Below are 19,586 nucleotides of genomic sequence, written 5' to 3'. Positions count from 1 at the left end.
GTGTTTGACAAATTTAGGCATGGCACAGGAGACAGACTGTTGAACTTTTTGAGTGGCATGATGTTAATCGACGCACCACTGTCAATGATAAAGGTTACAGGGCAGCCATTGATCTTTATTGCAATCTTGGACCAGTGTCCAAATGATTCTGTTGTTTCATTTGGTGGTTTGCCTTTGTCTTTGATACTTCCCTGATAGCAGCCAAACCTACATGTGCCTATCGTTCTTTGTCAATACTATTTTCACACATCCACCTTCTTCACTGGAGCTAGATAATGATGTTAAAGAGCCTTTGCTGGATGAACTTGACGATGATCGACTGTGTAGTTTCTACCTGCTGTAATTAGTGTTGCTTTTTTTACTTGTGGGGGTGGCGAATGCTTCTGGAACCTTTTGGCATCCATTTTCTCTTCTTGCTGTGATGCATTTGGTTTCTTTTTCACTTTTCAGACCGTCACAAAGTGGTTTCTTTTCCACAGTCTTTGCATGTCTGTCACATGGCTGGACATTTGCCCACATCAGAAATACTACTTTTTCTTCTAGGTAGCTGTTAACTTTGTGTTTCTACCTTGTGCTTGTGCCTGCTTTTTATGATCAATACTGTTTCACCTTGTGCAATTCCAGCTTCCATATTAGTGGTCTGTCAATCTGCATGTTCTTCTACACCCACAGCCATAAGCACCTTGTCTAAACTGAGTGTTCTCTCAAAGTGTGTCTTGAGAACGAGTCTGAAAGAATGATGACTCAAGGGTGCATGGCTTCTTCATCAGTGAATTCACTGAACTTGCAGTGTTTGATAAGCACATCAAGTCTGTTAACAAACAACCATTGTTTCACCTGCTTGCTGTCTTGCTTGAATGGCAAATGTACTTTTCATAGTCCATATTCGGCATCAGAATAAACTTGTTGTCCAATGCTTCCTTGATCTGACTGTACGGTATTGCATCAGTCTGCAAGATTTTTTTCAGCACTTCTTTTACTCTGTCATTGGCATGGTTCTTTAAACACTTGTGTAGTGAGCTATCCACGTGTGCCCTTGGCGTGCGGACTCTCTGAGTGCCATTACCTCGCGCGACGCTTGGAGCGCTACTACAACTTGATGGTTTTCTTATTATCTACTTCTTCTTTAACATCTATGAAGTCATCAAATGTCTTCAGCCATGCAGTTTATCTGTTGACATTATTCTGCTTCTTGGCGGTGTCAAAGGTTAGTAGTGGTTTTAGAAACAAAGCTGCATTGTGCTTTTTTCTCCCTTCTGCAGTCATTTAAAAAGTCACTATTCTGATGGCTTTATGTATTCTGGATGCCACTGTGCAAGCATAGGCCCCTGATCCAGGCCTGGGTCATCACACCCAATTCAAGGTTGTGCTTCACTTTCCTCACTCGAGTTGGTAATTACATTTGTACTTTCATACCTGGTTATCACTGCCTTTTGCATTTTATTTGCGTGGATAATGGCTCCCACCTGTGGCCAGCAATCTGCACTTTATCGAAGATTCCAGGCATGGGGAAGACTACGCCTCCCAGACTCCCCGGTCTCACAAGAATGCCTACGTGACTGGAGGCAGAAAACTTGACATTGCAGCCCCATGGCCAGTGCATCCAGCCCTGCCTGCTCTGGCCTGTAGCCAGCGCTCTGCACTTTATCGGAGACACCAGTTCGGACGTGGACTACCACTCCCAGACTCCCCAGTCTTCCAAGATTGCCTGCGCACCTGGAGGGGCATAACATTGACATTGCAGCCCCACGGCCAATGTCTCCAGCACTGCCTGCTCCTGCCTGTAGCCAGCACTCTGCACTTTAACAGAGACACCGAGCAGGGGCAGGACTACGCCTCCCAGACTCCCCGGTCATCCAAGATTGCATGCGCACCTGTAGGTGCAAAAAAATGTACATTGGGGCCCTACGGCTGGAACATGCCCGGGCAAAGCCGGGGCTAAGGGCGGGTCTGTTCATGTCCATCGGAGCCCGGGCTAACATTCTCAGTCTAACTTTGGTTTAAAGGATGGGGAAAAAGAAGACAAATTCAAAATCAACAGCGAGGGTAACTATGACATCGTTAGAGATTGCCCTGACTTAGAAAAGACTCTCATTGGGGGGTGGGCCCTGTGAAAATGATCATATTATCAACTCTGACTCTGGGACTGAAACAGTAATGTTTTCGGACGTGGTGTTAAACGATAGTATCCCTCCATTCGGTGGACCTTAGAGAGGCTCACCTGAAACTCATGTTCGATTGGTACCTTTACCCGTCCAAGCTACATCGGATATTTCCAGCCTCCTCAGACAGGTGCTGGAGAGGTTGTGGGACTTCCGCCATATTTGGTGGGGCTGCCCATCTATCTGCCCATTCTGGTCTGAGATTTTGTCCCATATCAAGGACATCCTGGGTTATCCGATTCCAGAGTCAATGGATCATGTCCTGTTGGGGCTCCGCGACCCGATGTTGGAACATCAAACTAAAGCGGACAAACGTATCCTATGGCTCTGCCTTGGAGATGCCAAGTTAAAGCTAGCGGCGGCCTGGAAGAAACCGAATGCCCCGGCTATATCATTATGGCACGCGAGACTATGGCGATTACTGACATGGAGAGAATGTCGGACATATTTTTGGGCAATTTTAAAAATGTCTTGTTCCGATGGGGCCCTCTGGTCCACTTTCCATCTCGAGGCCTGCCCTTTGCGGTCTGCCCTTCCGCGTTTCGTGCTCTTCACCTTTTCCAGATTTAAACGGATGGTTTGAATGAGATCTTGGAGTGCATGTGTGGATTGTCGCCACCACCTAGGGGAGGGGGGGGGGTGGGTGGGAGGGGAGACTGGGGGGGGGCATAGTTGGGTTTGTTGGTTATTACCTGTTGTGACACCGCTTAGCCTACGGAGATGGACAGCTGTTTGAGTCTTCTGTAGCACTGTTCCCCAGTTGGGGTTGCCGCTCCTCATTGCAAGACTATTGCCGGTCGGCTGACCAAGAAGGGGTTTGAGCCTATTTCTCTTTCTGCTCCCTGGCGAGCATTGACTCTGGAGCCTGCAACTTATCGTTACTCTATGCTGCCTCCCCTTGCCTCCTTTGAGGGAGCGTTCTCCAGCACCCCCTGTGTGGGGTTAATTGCGGATTGTCGCCTGTATAATTTTTGCTTTCTTTTCCTCTTTTTTTTCCTGCAAATACTACATTTTTTTTTTTATAAAAAAAGATAGTATCCCTGATCCATTCCTTCCTAGTCAGATAAAAACAAGCGCTACCATCTGTGCCATAAATAGGACAAATTACGGTATCATTAAACAGAAAAGGGGTGCTAGCAAAGACCTCCCACTGACTTCATCAAAAAGAGTGAGAAAGTCTTTATTGATGCATCCCAATCCCAAAACACAAGACCAACTCATTGACATATCATTTCCTATCATGGCCTGGGCAGAAATATCTGAAAAAATATGTGACAAGTTTGCCCAGTTGTTACTACCCATTACTCAGCGTTTAGCTGCAATTGAGCAAACATTACAGGAGTTGCTCTCTGACTTCAAATAGAGAAGGTCCTATGATACAATCCAAGCATTTTAAGCCACCACTCATGAATCCTTCAGTAGTCCCTCACCCTTGGACAGGACCACACCATCCACAGTAACTAGCCTCTAGTTATCAAGGAAGGTCAGATTTATTCTGTCCGGTGATCCAACACAGAGATTGCCCAAAATATGCAATACAGACAATAGGGAAGAGTTCTTAAGCACAGCACCAACACCTGTAGGGATCACAGGTTTGGGTACCAGCCAAGAGTTAGGGGGTAAAAGTAGATTGAGAAAGGGTCCAAAGTGATACACAACAGATAAATTATAAGGATGTCCAGGGGAAGAAGAAAGCATTACAGCATTTAAATCTATCACCTGCTGCTTGCAATCTTTTTCTAATAATGGTGAACGTTCTGCTTTTAAACTCAAACCAACAGGAATCTACAGTGCAACTTATGGATAAGGCTCTGCATTGGATAACCATGTTTATGAGATCTGGTCACCTCATACAGAATCATCTGATTATGGTCAGAAGTGTATCATGGGTAGGCCAGACAACAAAAACAATAGAGGGTGATTGCATAGTATTTAACTTTGACAAGTCACAAATAGCAGGTGATCTGCTAAATCAGCTCCCCTCAGCCCCTACATTGTCTTTGCAAATATATATTGTTCCACTGGACTTTTTGTCCCCTCTTAAATCTGAGGCATAATGAATACATTAATGAGATTGGTCACCCAATTCAGCCTCTACAGATGGATATCTCAGATGTACCTACCAGAAATAGATATGCCGCATTGGATAGTCTAGATAGTTAAATTGATTCACAGCTCCAATTCAGGTAGCCTAATCTACAAATGAGGGGGGGGGGGGGGAGATACAGGGAGCTACATAGCAAAGCAGCACTCAGTATTCAACGTGACAGAGGTAGAAACACAAAGGCAAGAGATGGACATAGGTGTGATAGAAACTATTAATTCACAGGAAATCACGCTTAGAAGATTTCCTGTGAATTACCTATAGTGTCTTATTCGTTCTCCATCTACAGCGAAGCTATCAATGAATAGACAACCTAGAACATGTCACTCTAGCTTGGAAATCACGGGAGCCAGACACTCTTTCGCTCACTCACTCATACTTGTCAACAATGCGAGCAATCAGAGACGAGGTATAGTTTAAAATGTTTATTTCAACTAGCACGTTCTATGGTGCAGTACAGGTACCAATACTGGCAGCAAAATGCATTAAGATAATATAGTCAGCATTGTCACAATACCATAGAATACACACAGGGATATCATGTTAGAAAAAACTGTGGAAAAGGGCTAAACGACCTAACCCCCCTCCCTGTGACAAGAGATAGTTTATTATAAAAAAGAATTCATCTGGGCTTTGTCAGCAGACCCCCATACCTCAAGGCCTGGATGCAATGTTCACATCGCAGGACAAGCACAGCTCTTCTCTTCGGAAAGGTCTCTCTCCAAGTGTGTGAAAACCCGTTTAGTTTGCAATATTAAAGCACACAATTTCCAATAGTGCAGATGTGTGTAGTATGTTATGTTAGGTGCTAGGGCCTGACCAGAACGGAATAACAAGGGGCATTGTTGTTCGACCTTGAACATAGTGTGCAGACTAAACGTCAGAGCACAGCAGAGAACATGCAAGGTAGACAGTTCTCATGTCAAAAGAGCACAAACTAAGGCTTGCAAAATGCATGCAGAGTCATGCGCAAAATCAGTCTCATGGCAGCGAAGCTCATGCTAACTTAGCAAATGTCGACAATGGACCTATAAGCTATACTACACCAACACGGGTAAAGGGATGGCAGCTTTAGTTGATGATATGAGGTGCACAATTGGAAAGCGGGAGTATTCATCCATTACGACCAGAATGTATTTGCCTGATTGTATCAGGCCTAAGAAGTCTACTGCAACATGTTGCCAGACGCCCTCTGGCAGGTCCGACATTTGTAGAGGTGCAGGTGGCTCTTCTCGACTAGCTAACTGACACTGAAGGCAGTCTTTTAGTGTGATTTCAACCATCTTTTAAAGAGAGGAGAACCAGACCCGTTCACGCAGCACTCTCTTCATGGCCACAATACCTCTGTGCCCTTTATGTGCTAAGTTGACAACTCCTTGGAGCAGCTGTTTTGGAATGATGATTGTTTTATCTCTTAGTTGGAGGTAATGGACAATTCGTCCTTCACGTGTCGAAAAGAGGTCAGTTATTACTGTCAACCTGTTTATTCTGTACAGACTCTTCCATATGTCTTCAGCTGTTTGTCTGAATGCGATGTTTCACATTTTGTAGGGTGGCATCCTCATTAGTGGCTTCCAGAATGGCCTCCAGAGGGACTGTGGGTGGTTTTGCTTGCGCCACAACAAAGTTTATGTTCTCCTCTGCTAATGACAGGTTCGTTTTTGAGGATGACTTAGGATGTCGGGACATATAGTCAGCTGGATTTGCTGCTTTTCCAGGTTTGTAGACAATAAGGATTCTCCAAATATTATGCAGAGAGAATCTTGATTTCAGTAAATACATACGGATCCTAACATTATCCCTCCCTCCGGTCTTTTAATGAAATTGTGTACATGTACTCAGATACCCCAGCGCTCTATTCTGTTGGGCATTTTGGCTCATGGGGGTTTTGAATATGGTTAACAGGGCCTGATGGTCCGTGATGAGAGTAAAGTGTTTCCCATTGATGAAAATGTGAAAATACTCACAGGCCCAGACCACTGCCAAACTTTCCTTTTCGGGCTAGGAGTAGGCTCTCTCTGTGTCTGTCAAGATGCAAATGGCATATGCTACAATGTAACGTTCATCACAGTCCTTCTCATACTGAGCCTGTATAACCCCAATTTCCACAGGGATGGCATCTACAGTGATTTCATTTTTCCGCAGAGGATTGAAATAAACTAGATTATTGCTGACTAAAAAGAGGTTTTGATTGAGTAAAACGTTTGATCACCTCTAGTGTCCATTGCAAGGGGTGGCCTTGTTTAGTCAATTTTTGCAAGGGGTAGCTGAGACTGGCATTATACTTGATATAACATGCACAGTAGTTTGCCATGCCTAGAAATGAGCACACATCCCTAGCATCTCGGGGTCAAGGGGTATTGTTCAACTCTGCTATCTTTTCAAGATCTCGTCTCAATACTGTGTCCGAGAAGATGTGTCCAAAGAACTTCAATGTTAATTTTTGGAATTCACCTTTATCTTTATTTAGTGTCGGGTTGGCTTCCAAGCGGGCATGACGTACCCGGTCCAGTGCCTTGTCATGTTCTTGTATCTTCGCTCCGTACACGAGAATGTCATCACTGTAGTTGAGAATATTGGCAATGTGGTGAGTGACCCTTTTGATCACTTCTTGAAAGATCTCAGCTGCAGGCGAAACCCCAAAGCTGAGCCGTTTGTATCTGAACAGACCTTGGTGAGTCGAGAACGTGGTGAAATATCTCAATTTTTCATGAATTTTAAGCTGGTGATAACCCTTATTAAGATCTAATTTGGAAAAGATTTGCACCCCATTGGACAACGTGATCATATCACTGATATGAGGTCCAGGGTGCCTCTCCTTTCGATGGCGGTATTGGGTGCACTCATATCAGCACATAGACGTACTTCGCCATGTGATCCTTGTTTTGGTACTATGACCACTGGAGATACCCAAGGAGTAGGTCCCAACATTCTCTCAATGATATCATCCCGGAGGAGATTTTGCAGTTCCTCCTCCACGGACTGCTGAAGATGGAATGGAATTTTCCTGTGATGTTGTGCTATGGGTGTCACGCAAACTTGAAAGTGAGCCATCTTCCTGAGCCCAATGAATAATTTTGGAAACTTGTGAACTATGTCAGTGTAGGGGTTCCGGGTCACATGGGTGTGAAGAACACAAAACCACAGGGTATAGTATTGGTTAGTTATTTTATTTATGCTTAGCCAGCAACAAGAGAAAGGTATAACAGGGTCTATGTGGATAGATGGGCAGATCCCTAGTTCTCCGTGTCGTGCAGTAATGGTCACATGGTCTGTGGTCCTGGTTTAAAGTTCCAGGGTCTCTGGGCCTCAGAAGGGAAAAACAAGAGGGTACAAAGGTCGGGGTCAGTAGGTGTCTTGTTGCCTAGTTATGTGCTACCGTCACCGCTTAATGTGAGGGGGGGTTGGTGAGGAATGAATAAAAACACAAGTCACACCCCTCAGGTGCCCTACCTCCCGCCTCCCCACACACCCCACCAAAATGCCCCTTGTAATGGCACTTGCCTGGAGCCACGGCCCGTTCCTTGGACCGCGGCGTAGGGACCCGGGGCGTCTCCTTCTTCCGTTGGCCCACTGGGTTTGTGAATGGTGTACAGAACACTCTCCTGGCTCCTGGGCCCTCTCGTCTCGTCCCCTGCTCGGCTCCTCACTCTCTCCTCCACCGGTCCTGCTCGGCTCCCCGCTCTCTCCTCCACCGGTCCTGCTTGCCTCTCCGCTCTCTCCTCTGCTGTTCCTCCACCGTCCGCTACTCCTCCTCCACTGGTCACTCGTCCTTCTTCTTGGGTTCCATACTCCTCTCTGTCCTCCAGGTGCTCGACTCTCCTGCCTCCAATGCTGCACCCCGTGTGTTCCTCCTTCTCTCCTCTTATCCTCCTCACTTCCGCTATTAGGCGTGACTCCGCCCCCTCCAGTCATCCGGAGACTAGAGCGCAAGTGTGTTCTGGGTCTTCCTGTGGTGGCACGGCGGAGGTGTACATCCGAGCCACCCCATGGGTCTCGTCCTACTCCTCCTCACAGTCAGGTTCATCATCAACTCAATATAGTATTTCGACTAGTTGAAGTTGTTCCGCTGGGGGAAACCTAAGGAGACAGTCTGCTTCAGGCCCTTCAATTACATGAATGCGAGCTGCCCTAGACAAGGGAGAGGTTCCTTCAACATCCACGTGTAAACTCGCACAGCAGCTATGTGCAGATGAGGTTGTGGATTCATTTTGTTGTATTCCACGACTGAAATGTAGTTGAGGGATGCCTTGTCTTTGCCCATTTAAAGATAGAATCGCGGATATTTCTTCATCCTGTCTGGTCCGCGACCATGCAGACAAATTTGTCACTGTCTTGTGATACGGGTGAGAGTGACCTTTACTCTTGAGATTCTGAATGTCACGTTTTCTAGGTAACATGACAGCGAAGGCTTGATCGTGATGAACTGGTAGAAGTTTCTCTGTGGGCCCATACTGCCTTGACATGATGGTGCGTATTGGGTTGTCTTGACTGTCTGTGAGTGTCTGTGCGAGACGCTCTGCAAACTTTCTCAAAGTGGTTGTCTCTGCCACACTTCCTACATCATTGACATACTGCAGGACATGTCTCATTGTGAGGAAAATCATTTCCACAGCGATAACATTTAAGTTGGCTCTCCTGTCTCTTATCAGTCCGACTGGGACTGCGACGACGACTTTGGACCTCGATGATCTTTGATTTGCAGAAGAGTGTCTGTCATTGTGGCCTGATCATTGACTCTCCTCATTTCTTCAATTTCGAGGGAGTAACTTTTCTTTAGAAGGCGTCACTGTAAGGGCTCTGACTGACATCCTTCGATGATTCGCAGATGAAGAGCGTCTTTAGTGGTTTAAGAGTCAAATGCACAGTAGCGAGCTAATCGTTTCAGTTGTGTAATGATGTCTCCCATGGACTCATCTTTTTCTTGCGTAATGATGTCTCCCATGGAATCATCTTTTTCTTGGGATGCCAGATTGAAGGTGTATTGCTAATAATCAATGTTTCTTTTGTGCAGAAATGTTTTGTTTAGTGCTTCAGGCACATCCGGATAAGAGGATGCAAGATGCAACCTCAGCCATAAGTTCCTTTATAATATGACCAACGTCTTTTCCAATTAAATTGCATAGTACAATGAGTTGTTGATCCTCATCAGACACATGGGAGCCTTTCATGAAGTCCTCAAAGTCTTCTAGTCATTCCTGCCAGCGAAGGCCCATACCTCCACTGCATATGAGAGCCAGGGGTTCTGGCGGGTGTAGAAAAGGGACTCCCAACATGGCAAGTCTGTAGCCTCCTGTCTGCGATGATGATGTAGGGGACTCCCGCCAGGCACTGTTGCCCTCGGAATCATGGCGTTGTCTCGAACTTAGAGATCAAGACATGATGACATATTGTGTGTACGGGCGACAGGAATTTATCTGACCACAGGAAGACCCACAGCGTCTGTCACCTGGCGCAAACACAGCAAAGTAGAATATGGCAGCACATGTATCTGGGGACAGGAGCGACGAGGAACCCAGAGATGCAACATGCACAGCAAATGTCATTTGGTAGCACAATTACCAATATCAGTGATATCCTTCCTGAATGAAATAAATAAAAGATGTGTCTGTTACTCTTTCTTGTATTTTCTTTTTTTTGTATGAGTCTCTTGCAGGTGCCTGACTTATAAATGGCCACGCTGGAAGTCTGGCAGAGGATTGAACAAGGCGTCTGATCTCAAGATGGCTGCCGGGCCGAGCTCACTTCTTGCGGGAGTTCAGGCCAGAAACTTAGGCATGAAGCAGCACCAGTGTGTAGGCTGCCCAGCAAGCACACACAGTGAGCAAAAACAGGCAAGCAGGAACTACCTGTGACCAGATGCAGCCACCGGGGCCGGGTCAGACAGCAACATGCCTGGATGAAAACCTGACACAGCAATGTGAAGGGTAGCACAGTGGGGGTTCTGCATGACCGGGGTAGACTCCCGGGTCGCGTCTGAGTAAATGCAGCAATGAGCAGGGGCACACGCTCAGGACGAGGTCCGGGTGGTGCGGCAACACAGCTCAGCAGAGGCAGCTCCCAGGCAGCAGGGCACTCGACTTCGCTCCACCGACAACATGAAGGTGCACAGCAGGGTCCAACTACCACCTTCGTCGCCAGCTGTAGTGCTGTGGTAACAGGGCAGACAACACTGACTCTGAGTAGGTGATGTTGTGGGAGCTTTAGTGTACATGTGTCTGCTTCCTTCTTTCCCTAGTCCCTAACTGCCCGTCCTAACTCCTCCTTTTCCGCTTCCCTTCCACCTCCCACCTATCCTTTGTGTGCAGGTCCTAGTGTCCCTGCATGTATTTCTGCAACATTACTTCGGCCACCATGTCAAGTTTACTATAAACACCCACAAATAACATTCAGCATTTTTTGACCTGTAAATGATGGTGAATCATGTTGTTCTTAGGAGTTACATATAATCTGAAGAAACTGATAGAAACGTCTTCTTACTACAGAACTAACCATTAGGAAAGCAAACATCAGAAGCAATTGGTCAAACTCGTCAACATAATAGAACACCTTGCAGGGCTTCTGGAAACATTGGCTTTAAGTAATCATTTGCACACATCATCACAACAGTTACAGATATCATAAAAACATCTGAGCAATTGTATTTTAACTGTATTTTGATATTTTAATTATCACTAAGCCCTTTGGAAAACTAAACGATGATGATGGATCTCTCATTTAGCCATTTGAAAAATGACATTTAGTCTTTTGTTTGAGTGACTAGTTTAGGTAATTAATTGTGCATGTTTTTATATCTTTTATATCTGACTATGTAGATACCTGCAGAAGACACCAGATCCCCAGAACTGGGGTGTTTTCCTTTTTACCGTTCATCTCCAACCTGTGGTACAGGAAATCAAGGAATGCTGTTTGGCAATCTTACTGGAGGAAACCCAAGAGAACAACTCAATGGTCTGACATCATTTCTCGACGCTTCAACAGTATATGGAAGCACTACATCATTGGAGCAAAAGCTGAGAAATCTTACAAGTGCAGAAGGCCTTCTAAGAGTAAATGAGCAATATTCAGATGAGGGCCGCGACTACTTGCCCTTTGTGAATCAAGTGCCATCCCCCTGCGCGCAAGACCCTAGTGCAAATGCATCTGAGAGAATAGAGTGCTTTTTCGCTGGGGACAGCAGATCTAGTGAAGTCATTTCATTGACAGCTGTACATACACTATGGCTACGAGAACATAACCGCCTGGCCAAAAAGCTGAAAAACCTTAATCCACATTGGAGTTCTGAAACTGTTTACCAAGAAGCTCGCAAAATTGTGGGTGCATTACATCAGGTCTGTTGGCTTTTGCTTAAACTTACACATTGCTTTCTAAATGTATTTGTATGCCTCGTACATTCAATCAGCAAGTAGAGGAGGCCAGAAATGTCACATATTGATGTAAATCTTAATGTAATAAGGCGCTGGGCACAGTGAAAAGGTTCTCAATTGAACAAATATCCAATGTGTACAATGTGACATGAACATTTTTCTTGACATAACTGTGATTTGCACCTTTGTTTTTTGGTATGATTTATCCCTGAAATTGCAGGCCTCCCGCAACAACCATTTCGGTGAGCAATTGCTTCCTACTCCAGACTGAAGACTGACTTGAGACTCCCCAAGAGTAAAACACGTTCACTCACATAAAAACGCTCTCTGAGCCAAAAACTGTTTTATTTTACCTCAAAGCAACCATCTCTTTCTTTTGGAAATTTCTTGAGAAAGTTACATCTGAGCTTGAAAGGAGACACAGTTAATCAGAGAAAGCGTTTTGTGGAGCAGACGTGCTCCTTCATAGATAAAGGATATTTGTGAAAAATGTGAGTAAACATTTCTTATTTCAAATATTTGCAAATACCTCACACTCAAGCCGGAAGTAAGATGCAACTGCTCTCGGAAAATGCTTTTGGAAGCTCTAGAGTAATGTAAAAAAAATAGGAGGGAGACACAATACTCACAAAAAAGTTGTTGATCAGGTCAGATAGGTATTTATTTACTTATGCTATCTGAATAGCAAAGGCCAGGGCTTTATTAAATCAATGTTATGCAGCTGTCTAAGGGAGCCATAACTACCGGTGTGGGATATTGCAAAAAGAGGCCTCCAGCCCTCCAATATGGTAATTGTACCAGGGGAGGGAAGTGTTAAACAATAAAATTCAGTTTTGCTTGGGGCTTCAAGAAGTAATGACGTGTTACGAAGAACTCTGCTGACAGAGCCGCTCACAAAACAGCCCTCAACAACTTTTACTGGCACATAAAGGAAGATAAGAAAGCAGCCATAACCAACCGCATTGACTCCACAGCGAACCACAGTAAGGAACTCTTCGAAATAGTCAAGGAATTCTCCAACAGAGCTGCAATGCCCCCTCAGACTACTTTCACAGGCACATTGCTACCATCTACAACAACTCCGATCTCCAACTCACCACCCTCAACTTCAGCAATCTCCATCAACCTGCGAACACCACCCAAAAAATCACCACCTGGTGTCTGCTCACTGCCCGGACCAAAGCCACCATTTCTTCCATCTACTCTAGGGCAACACCCATCCTCTGCCCTCATGCTCCCCTATCTGGACTAGGAACTTGAGGAAGTTATCAACCAACAGCTCATTGAAATTCCGGAAAACACCTCGCAGTCGGGATTCCAGGCCAAACACAGCACTGAAACTGTGTTAATTGCTGCCACAGACGACATCAGAAATATCCTCAATCATGGATAAAGTGTGTCCCTCATCCTCCTCGAGCATCTCCCACAACATCCTCCTCAACAGACTCTATAGCATCAGCATACAGCAAGCTGCCCTCAAGTGGATTGCCTCCTTCCTTACATGATGCATACAGGGCATCCGGCTGACACGCTTCAGCTCCTCAATCAAGGACATCATACGCGGCAAAACCCAAGGATCATATCTTAGCCCCACCCTGTAAAACAGCTAGATGACTTCCTTCACATTCATCATTAGATCCCTTGGCATCAACATAATCTCCTATGCAGATGACACTCAACTAATCCCCTCGCTCACTGAGGACCCCTCCGGAGCCATAATGAATGTCTCCAGCATCATGACCAACGTATCCAGCTGAATGAGAGATAACTGCCTCAGACTGAACTCCGACAAGTCAGAAGAACTGATCTTCAGGAATAACACCTCTGCCTGGGCCCACAGCTGGTGGCCAGCCAATCTACAATCTACTTCCACACCAACAGACTAAGTGTACAACCTAGTGAGCATCTTGGACAGGCAACTGACCATTGAACGACAAGTAAACGCAGTTGCCTCCTCCTGCTTCCACATACTTCACATGCACCGCAGAATCTTCCTAATCAAAACAAGAAAGACCATCACTCAGGCCCTCATCATCAGCCACATCGGCTACAGCAACACCCTGTATGCCACTCTCTCCAACCAGTTCCACAGAAGACTCCAGACCATATAGTTCTCTGCAATCAGACTCTTCGTGGATCTCCCCAAATAGTCCCACTTCACCCCCACCTCGGAAACCTCAACTGATTTTCCATCCAGAAGAGATGCCAGTTCAAGACCCTCACACATGCCTACAAAGTCCTACACAAACAAGGACCATCCTACATCAACCACAACTGAACTTACATCAGCCTGTCAGACAATGGCGCTCTTCCTCACTCGCCCTTGCACACACACCCTGCATCTGTCACAGCTGTAGTGGTGGCCACTCTCCTACCTCACTGTCAAATCCTTAAACTATCTGCCCATACACCTCTGAAAAACACCCTCCCTGGTGGACTTCAGAAAGAGACTCAGGACCTGGCTTTTTTAACAGAGACACAGCACTCTATGCGGTGAGATACCCCTTGGGGTGACAGTGTTGCCCTTTATGAATGATAATTGATTGATGTTTTGGATGTGTCTATAGTGCTAAATGGCATAGGATTTTTTGTATTTTCCTCAAAAGCAAACAAAATTATTTAACGGTCGGATTGACACAGAAAACAGTGGCTCACTTGTGTTTTGGTTTTGAGAACCTGGTTCTTTCATCCAGTTAAAAACAATAGGGACCTTCTGACAAAGCAGGCGTGCACTGATTGATAGTTTGGTTTAGAAGGACCAGCAGTAGTTCTAACTGATAGAAATGAAATATAGAGAGGGGTATTCTGAAGTAACTTTTGAAGTGCCTTGTGTAATGATCATAGGAATAAAACGTCAGGGCGCTGTACAGAGAGACAGTCAAGAGTCGGAACATGAGCCAGGAAAGAAGCTTGGGTTAATGTGGGGACTATTTGCATCCACAGAAATATAATAAGGCAAATGGCAATTAAAAACTGTTTGATGTGTTCAGAGAAAGTTTAATAAATATGGAGATTGTCTGACATTTCAAGGAACCATATTCCAGAATTTCTGGCCCTGGCAAGAATGTTTGGCTTGATTTAGATGTGTAATTATCTTTACATTTTTTGGAAGGAATCATGTTTTAATCTTTATTATATGGTAAGTACCTAAAGCCATAACTTTCCCTCTGAGATAAGCCTCTTAGGCTGTGATTACAAGTGGGGCATCTTTAATTGCGGGCTTACTTTTTTGACAGAAACAACAATTCTAACCAATATTACCACACCTAAATCTGGCTATTTCAGTTTTTTTCTCTAGATTGAACAATAACTTGCAGACCTAGAATTGCAGGGATCAAATCTGCATGTTAATTCACATTCCAGGACTAATCCAGTGGTAAATGTGAGCAAGGGGCAAGTCTGGGAGGCAGGATGCATGGGAGGTTGGGAGCATCAGGGGGCAAGGTAGGCCGTGGGCTGACAATGGAAGTGTTCTGTGCTTCCGGGGGCCATAGAAAGGGATCTGAATGGAAGCAGGACGTAGCCTTCCGCCAAATACTCACTTGACTTTCCTAGACCGTTGCTAACTTTGCCACTGGATTTAAGCTATCCTGGCTGATGAGGGAGGATACCCCAGAACTGGTCCCAGATGCTTGTTTCTGATACAGAGGAGGAACTGGCTTGGCAGTGTGGGCTGGACTGCTCCCATGAGAAGCAGGGTCAAGACTGCTTTGCATATGGCTAGGTCTGAACAGGGGTGGTGAAGTGAGCAAAAGAACAATGATGGATCAATCCAGATCTAATAGTGACTGAGGGTGAGTGTCTGAAAAGTTTCAGGGCTCTGTACATTATCTTATTGTGTTTGTATTGTTCGCCCTAGGTTGGCAGGGTATATCCATATGAAAGTCCCCTGCTCACCTTGCCACTGGATTCAAGTTGGCCTGACTGATTAGGGATGTTACTACGAAACCAGTTCCAGGATGCTTGCTTCCGGTCTAGGGACGACCAGGCTTAGCAGTTCGGACTGGTGTGTTCCCAAGAGGAGAAGGGTTAAGACTGTTTTGCATATGGCTGGATCTAAACAGGGGTGGCAAAGTGAGCAAAAGAACAATGACAGATTCAACCTAGATCTAACAATTACTGAGTGTGAGTGCCTTCAAAGTTTCAGCACTCTGTCCATCATCCTATTGTGTTTGCTTTTTTCTCCCCATGTTGGATGGAGATGGCCAGACGTGGGTCCCTTGCTCACTTTGCCACTGTGTTCAAGCTAACCTGGCTGAATAGGGGCGTTACACCGGAACCAGTACCAGGATGCTTGTTTCTGGTCAAGGGAGGGCTATCTTGGCAAGTTGGGCTGGACTGTTCCTGGACTGGGAGTTAGTGTCTGAAACTTTTCGGCGCTCTGTTCATCATTTTATTGTGTTTGCCCAGACACTTTTAGACACTAAAATTGGATCCGGTTTTCCCACTCTCATAAAATGTGGATGTTGTAGCACCCGTCATCTTGTGATTCGATGGAGAGGTATTTAACCCAAGGATACCGCTGTGCTTTGCACACAATCACGTTCTTGTTGTATTTCTATGGCTTTTTTATAAAATGCAAAAGATTTTGAACAATGTTATTACTAGCAAAGCCAGCAACTGTAATTTGATTGGGGTTGAGGTGCAAGGTCAGAAGTCTTCATATTGGTGTCTATTTGTATTTTATTTTATTTTTGCAATTTTATATAGTGTGGTCATGGCCCGAAGGCATCAGAGCGCTTTACAACAGTAGCGTGATACAATGGTACTGCAAGATACAGTTATACTACTTACACTCAGACATATCACATTGGTAGCTGCGACCAGGACAAAAGCAGCCATTTGACAGGGACGTACATGGTTCAAACACTGATTAAGATGGTGGGGACATAAATTGAAGGTAGTTTGTCTCCTGGTTAGAGTACTCAAATATGGTTGAGTGTGATTAACCCAGGTGTCTGTCAAATAGGAAGAGGTTGAGGTCCTTTTTGAAGGTAACAATGCATGTTGTGGGTTCACTGACACAAAAGAGTTGTCGATGTAAAAATATTGAATTAAAAATTTAGACAACGAAAATATCGATGCCTATACTTAAACAGGAAAGTACAAAAATATAGGCTAAAAATATTATGTAAAAATAAAATATTAAATATATAAAATATTAAATATAATTTTAAAAATACAATAAATGTAATATACATTTTAATACAATTTAACAAATAAACTTAATAGAAAATTAAATACACATAATAATTCATACATGTATATTTGTGTTATACATTTAAAGCAGTATAAACAATAACAATATATGTTACTGATTTAAAATATATAAAACCAAAATCTACAATAAATTGAAACATTAAACTATTAAAAAATAATTAAACTTAAATTTCACAATACAATCAGTACAACAATAGGGAAAGTGTTGTATAGCAAAGGGGTAAAAAAAAACTATTCCCACTACAGTGAGTGCAAAAGTAGGGTACGTTTTGAATAGTGGAGGAATTAAATATACTATTCCAACTCCAGTGAGTGCAACAGTAGGGAAAGTGTTGGATAGAAAAGAGAAAAAAAATACTATTCCCACTACAAACATTGTAACAGTAGGTAAAGTGTTGGATAGCGGATGGGTAAAAATTACTATTGCCACTCCAAAGAGTGCAGTAATAGGGAAAGTGTTGAATAGTGGAGGGGTAAAAATTACCATACCCACTCCAGTGAGTGCAGCAATAGGATATGTGTTGGACAGCGGAGGGGTAAAAATTACTATTCCCACTCCAGTGAGTGCAACAGTAGGGAAAGTGTTGGATAACAGAGGGGTGAAAATCACTATACCCCCTCAAGTGAGTGCAACAGTAGGATAAGTGCTGGATAGCCAAGGAGTAGAAATTATTTTCCCCACTCCAGTGACTGCAACAAAAGGGAAATTGCTGGATTGCAGAGGGGTAAAAATTACTATTCGTACTCCAGTGAGTGCAACAATAGGGAAAGTGCTGGATAGCGCAGGGGTAAAAAAAATTATTCCTACTCCAGTGAGTGCAACAATAGGGAAAGTGTTGGATAGCAAAGAGGTAAAATTTACTATTCCCACTCCAATGAGAGCAACAGTAGGGAAAATGTTGCATAGCAAAAGGTACAGTTTACTATTCCCACTCCAGTAGAGAATGTGTTGGATAGTGGAGGGGAAAAACTTACTATTCCAACTCCAGTGAGTGCACCAGTAGGGAAAGTGTTGGATAGAGGAGGGGTAACAATTACTATTCCCACTCCAGTGAGTTCAACAGTAGGGAAATTGATGTATAGCGGAGGGGTAAAATTGACTATTTCCACTCCAGTGAGTGAAACAGAAGGGAAAGTGCTTGATAGCAGAGAGGTAACAATTACTATTCCTACTCCGGGGAGTGCAGCAGTAATGAAAGTGTTGGATAGCGGAGGGGTAAAAATTACTATTCCAACTCCAGTGAGTGCAACAATAGGGGAAGTTTTGGATTGCAAAAGCGTAACACATTACTATTCGCAATTCAGTGAGAGCAGCAGTAGAGAAAGTATTGCATAGCATAGAGGTAAAATTACTATTCCCACTCCGGTGAGTGCAACAGTAGGAAAAGTGCTTGATAGCAGAGAGGTAACAATTACTATTCCTACTCCGGGGAGTGCAGCAGTAATGAAAGTGTTGGATAGCGGAGGGGTAAAATTATTATTCCAACTCCAGTGAGAGCAGCAGTAGGGAAAGTGTTGAATAGTGGAGTGGCAAAAATTACAATTCCCACTCCAAAGAGTACAACATTGGAAAAAGTGTTGGATAATGAAGGGGTATAAATTACTAATCCAACTCCAGTGAGTGCAAGTGTAGAGAAAGTGTTGGATAGCGGAGGGTGAAAAATTACTATTCCCACTCAGGTGAGTGCAACTGTAGAGAAAGTGCCAGATAGCAGAGCGATACAAATTACTGTACACACTCAAACAGTTAAAACAAAAAGAAAAAATATAAACAATTTAAAAAAATCATACATATAAATAAATAGTATTTAAATAATAAGAAATCAAATATATTCAACATATAATAAGAAAACATGTTATAATATTAAATACATATGACAAAAACCTACAAATAATATATAAAATAAAATAATAAATACATTTATAAAAAACATTACTTTGAAACTAGAAAATAACAAAAAAAACAAATTTATTTCCTACCCTCTAACACCACACTTCAACATTTTTAATTACAGTTACTCCCATAAATAATATAATTAATAATCAAATACAAAATATTATTAATAAAAAAAGAATAAAGATTAACTGACTACAGACACTTTAACAACTATAATATCAACAACACACACCTAAATTAAACTATAAAATTATAACACACAAATAAAAACGTATTTTTAAAGAAAAATGTATTACTATTAACAACTAATAATAAGGTAATTAAAATGTATTTAATACCGACCCTTTACCCCTTTAAAAGTAAAAATAACACACACAAAAAACAATTTTGCAAAATAAATATCAAATAATTAACATTAACAACTATATATTAATTTATTAAACACAAAGTACTACCCACTATTTACTCCTATAAACACTAAAACAAAGACCTAAAATTAATTACACAATTGCTATAATTAATTACCAATTATTCAAAATTAACATCAAATTATTAATTCATCAATTAAAAATAAATAAATTCCCACTCTTTACACCTACAAACACCACAATACACACCTAAAATTAATTACATGATTACCATAATTAATTACCAATGATTTAATCAAATTTAATTAACATCTAAATATTAATTAATTAGTAATACATCACTTTACTTATTTAACACTATAACATATCAATTAAACAAACATTAATAAATAAAAAATAATCAATACATTTATATAATTAAAGTACTTCCCACCCTATTCCCCTATAAACCCACAACCCGCTACAGAA

General features: G+C 43.1%; 1 protein-coding gene across 1 annotated transcript in view; it reads left to right on the top strand.

The window, feature by feature from the left end:
• The window catches only part of TPO (thyroid peroxidase), a 945,924-nt gene that overhangs the window by 316,231 nt on the left and 610,107 nt on the right, over window positions 1-19,586 (top strand). The window contains exon 7 of the mRNA XM_086925200.1: window positions 11,082-11,597. Coding sequence (XP_086781326.1) covers window positions 11,082-11,597 — 516 coding nt within the window. The remainder of the gene's footprint in view (window positions 1-11,081; window positions 11,598-19,586) is intronic.

Source organism: Lissotriton vulgaris, chromosome 6, assembly GCF_964263255.1.
Source record: "Lissotriton vulgaris chromosome 6, aLisVul1.2, whole genome shotgun sequence".
Classification (NCBI taxonomy): domain Eukaryota; kingdom Metazoa; phylum Chordata; class Amphibia; order Caudata; family Salamandridae; genus Lissotriton; species Lissotriton vulgaris.
The sequence above is the reverse complement of the archived record's forward strand: the minus strand, read 5'-3'. Positions and strand labels throughout refer to the sequence as shown.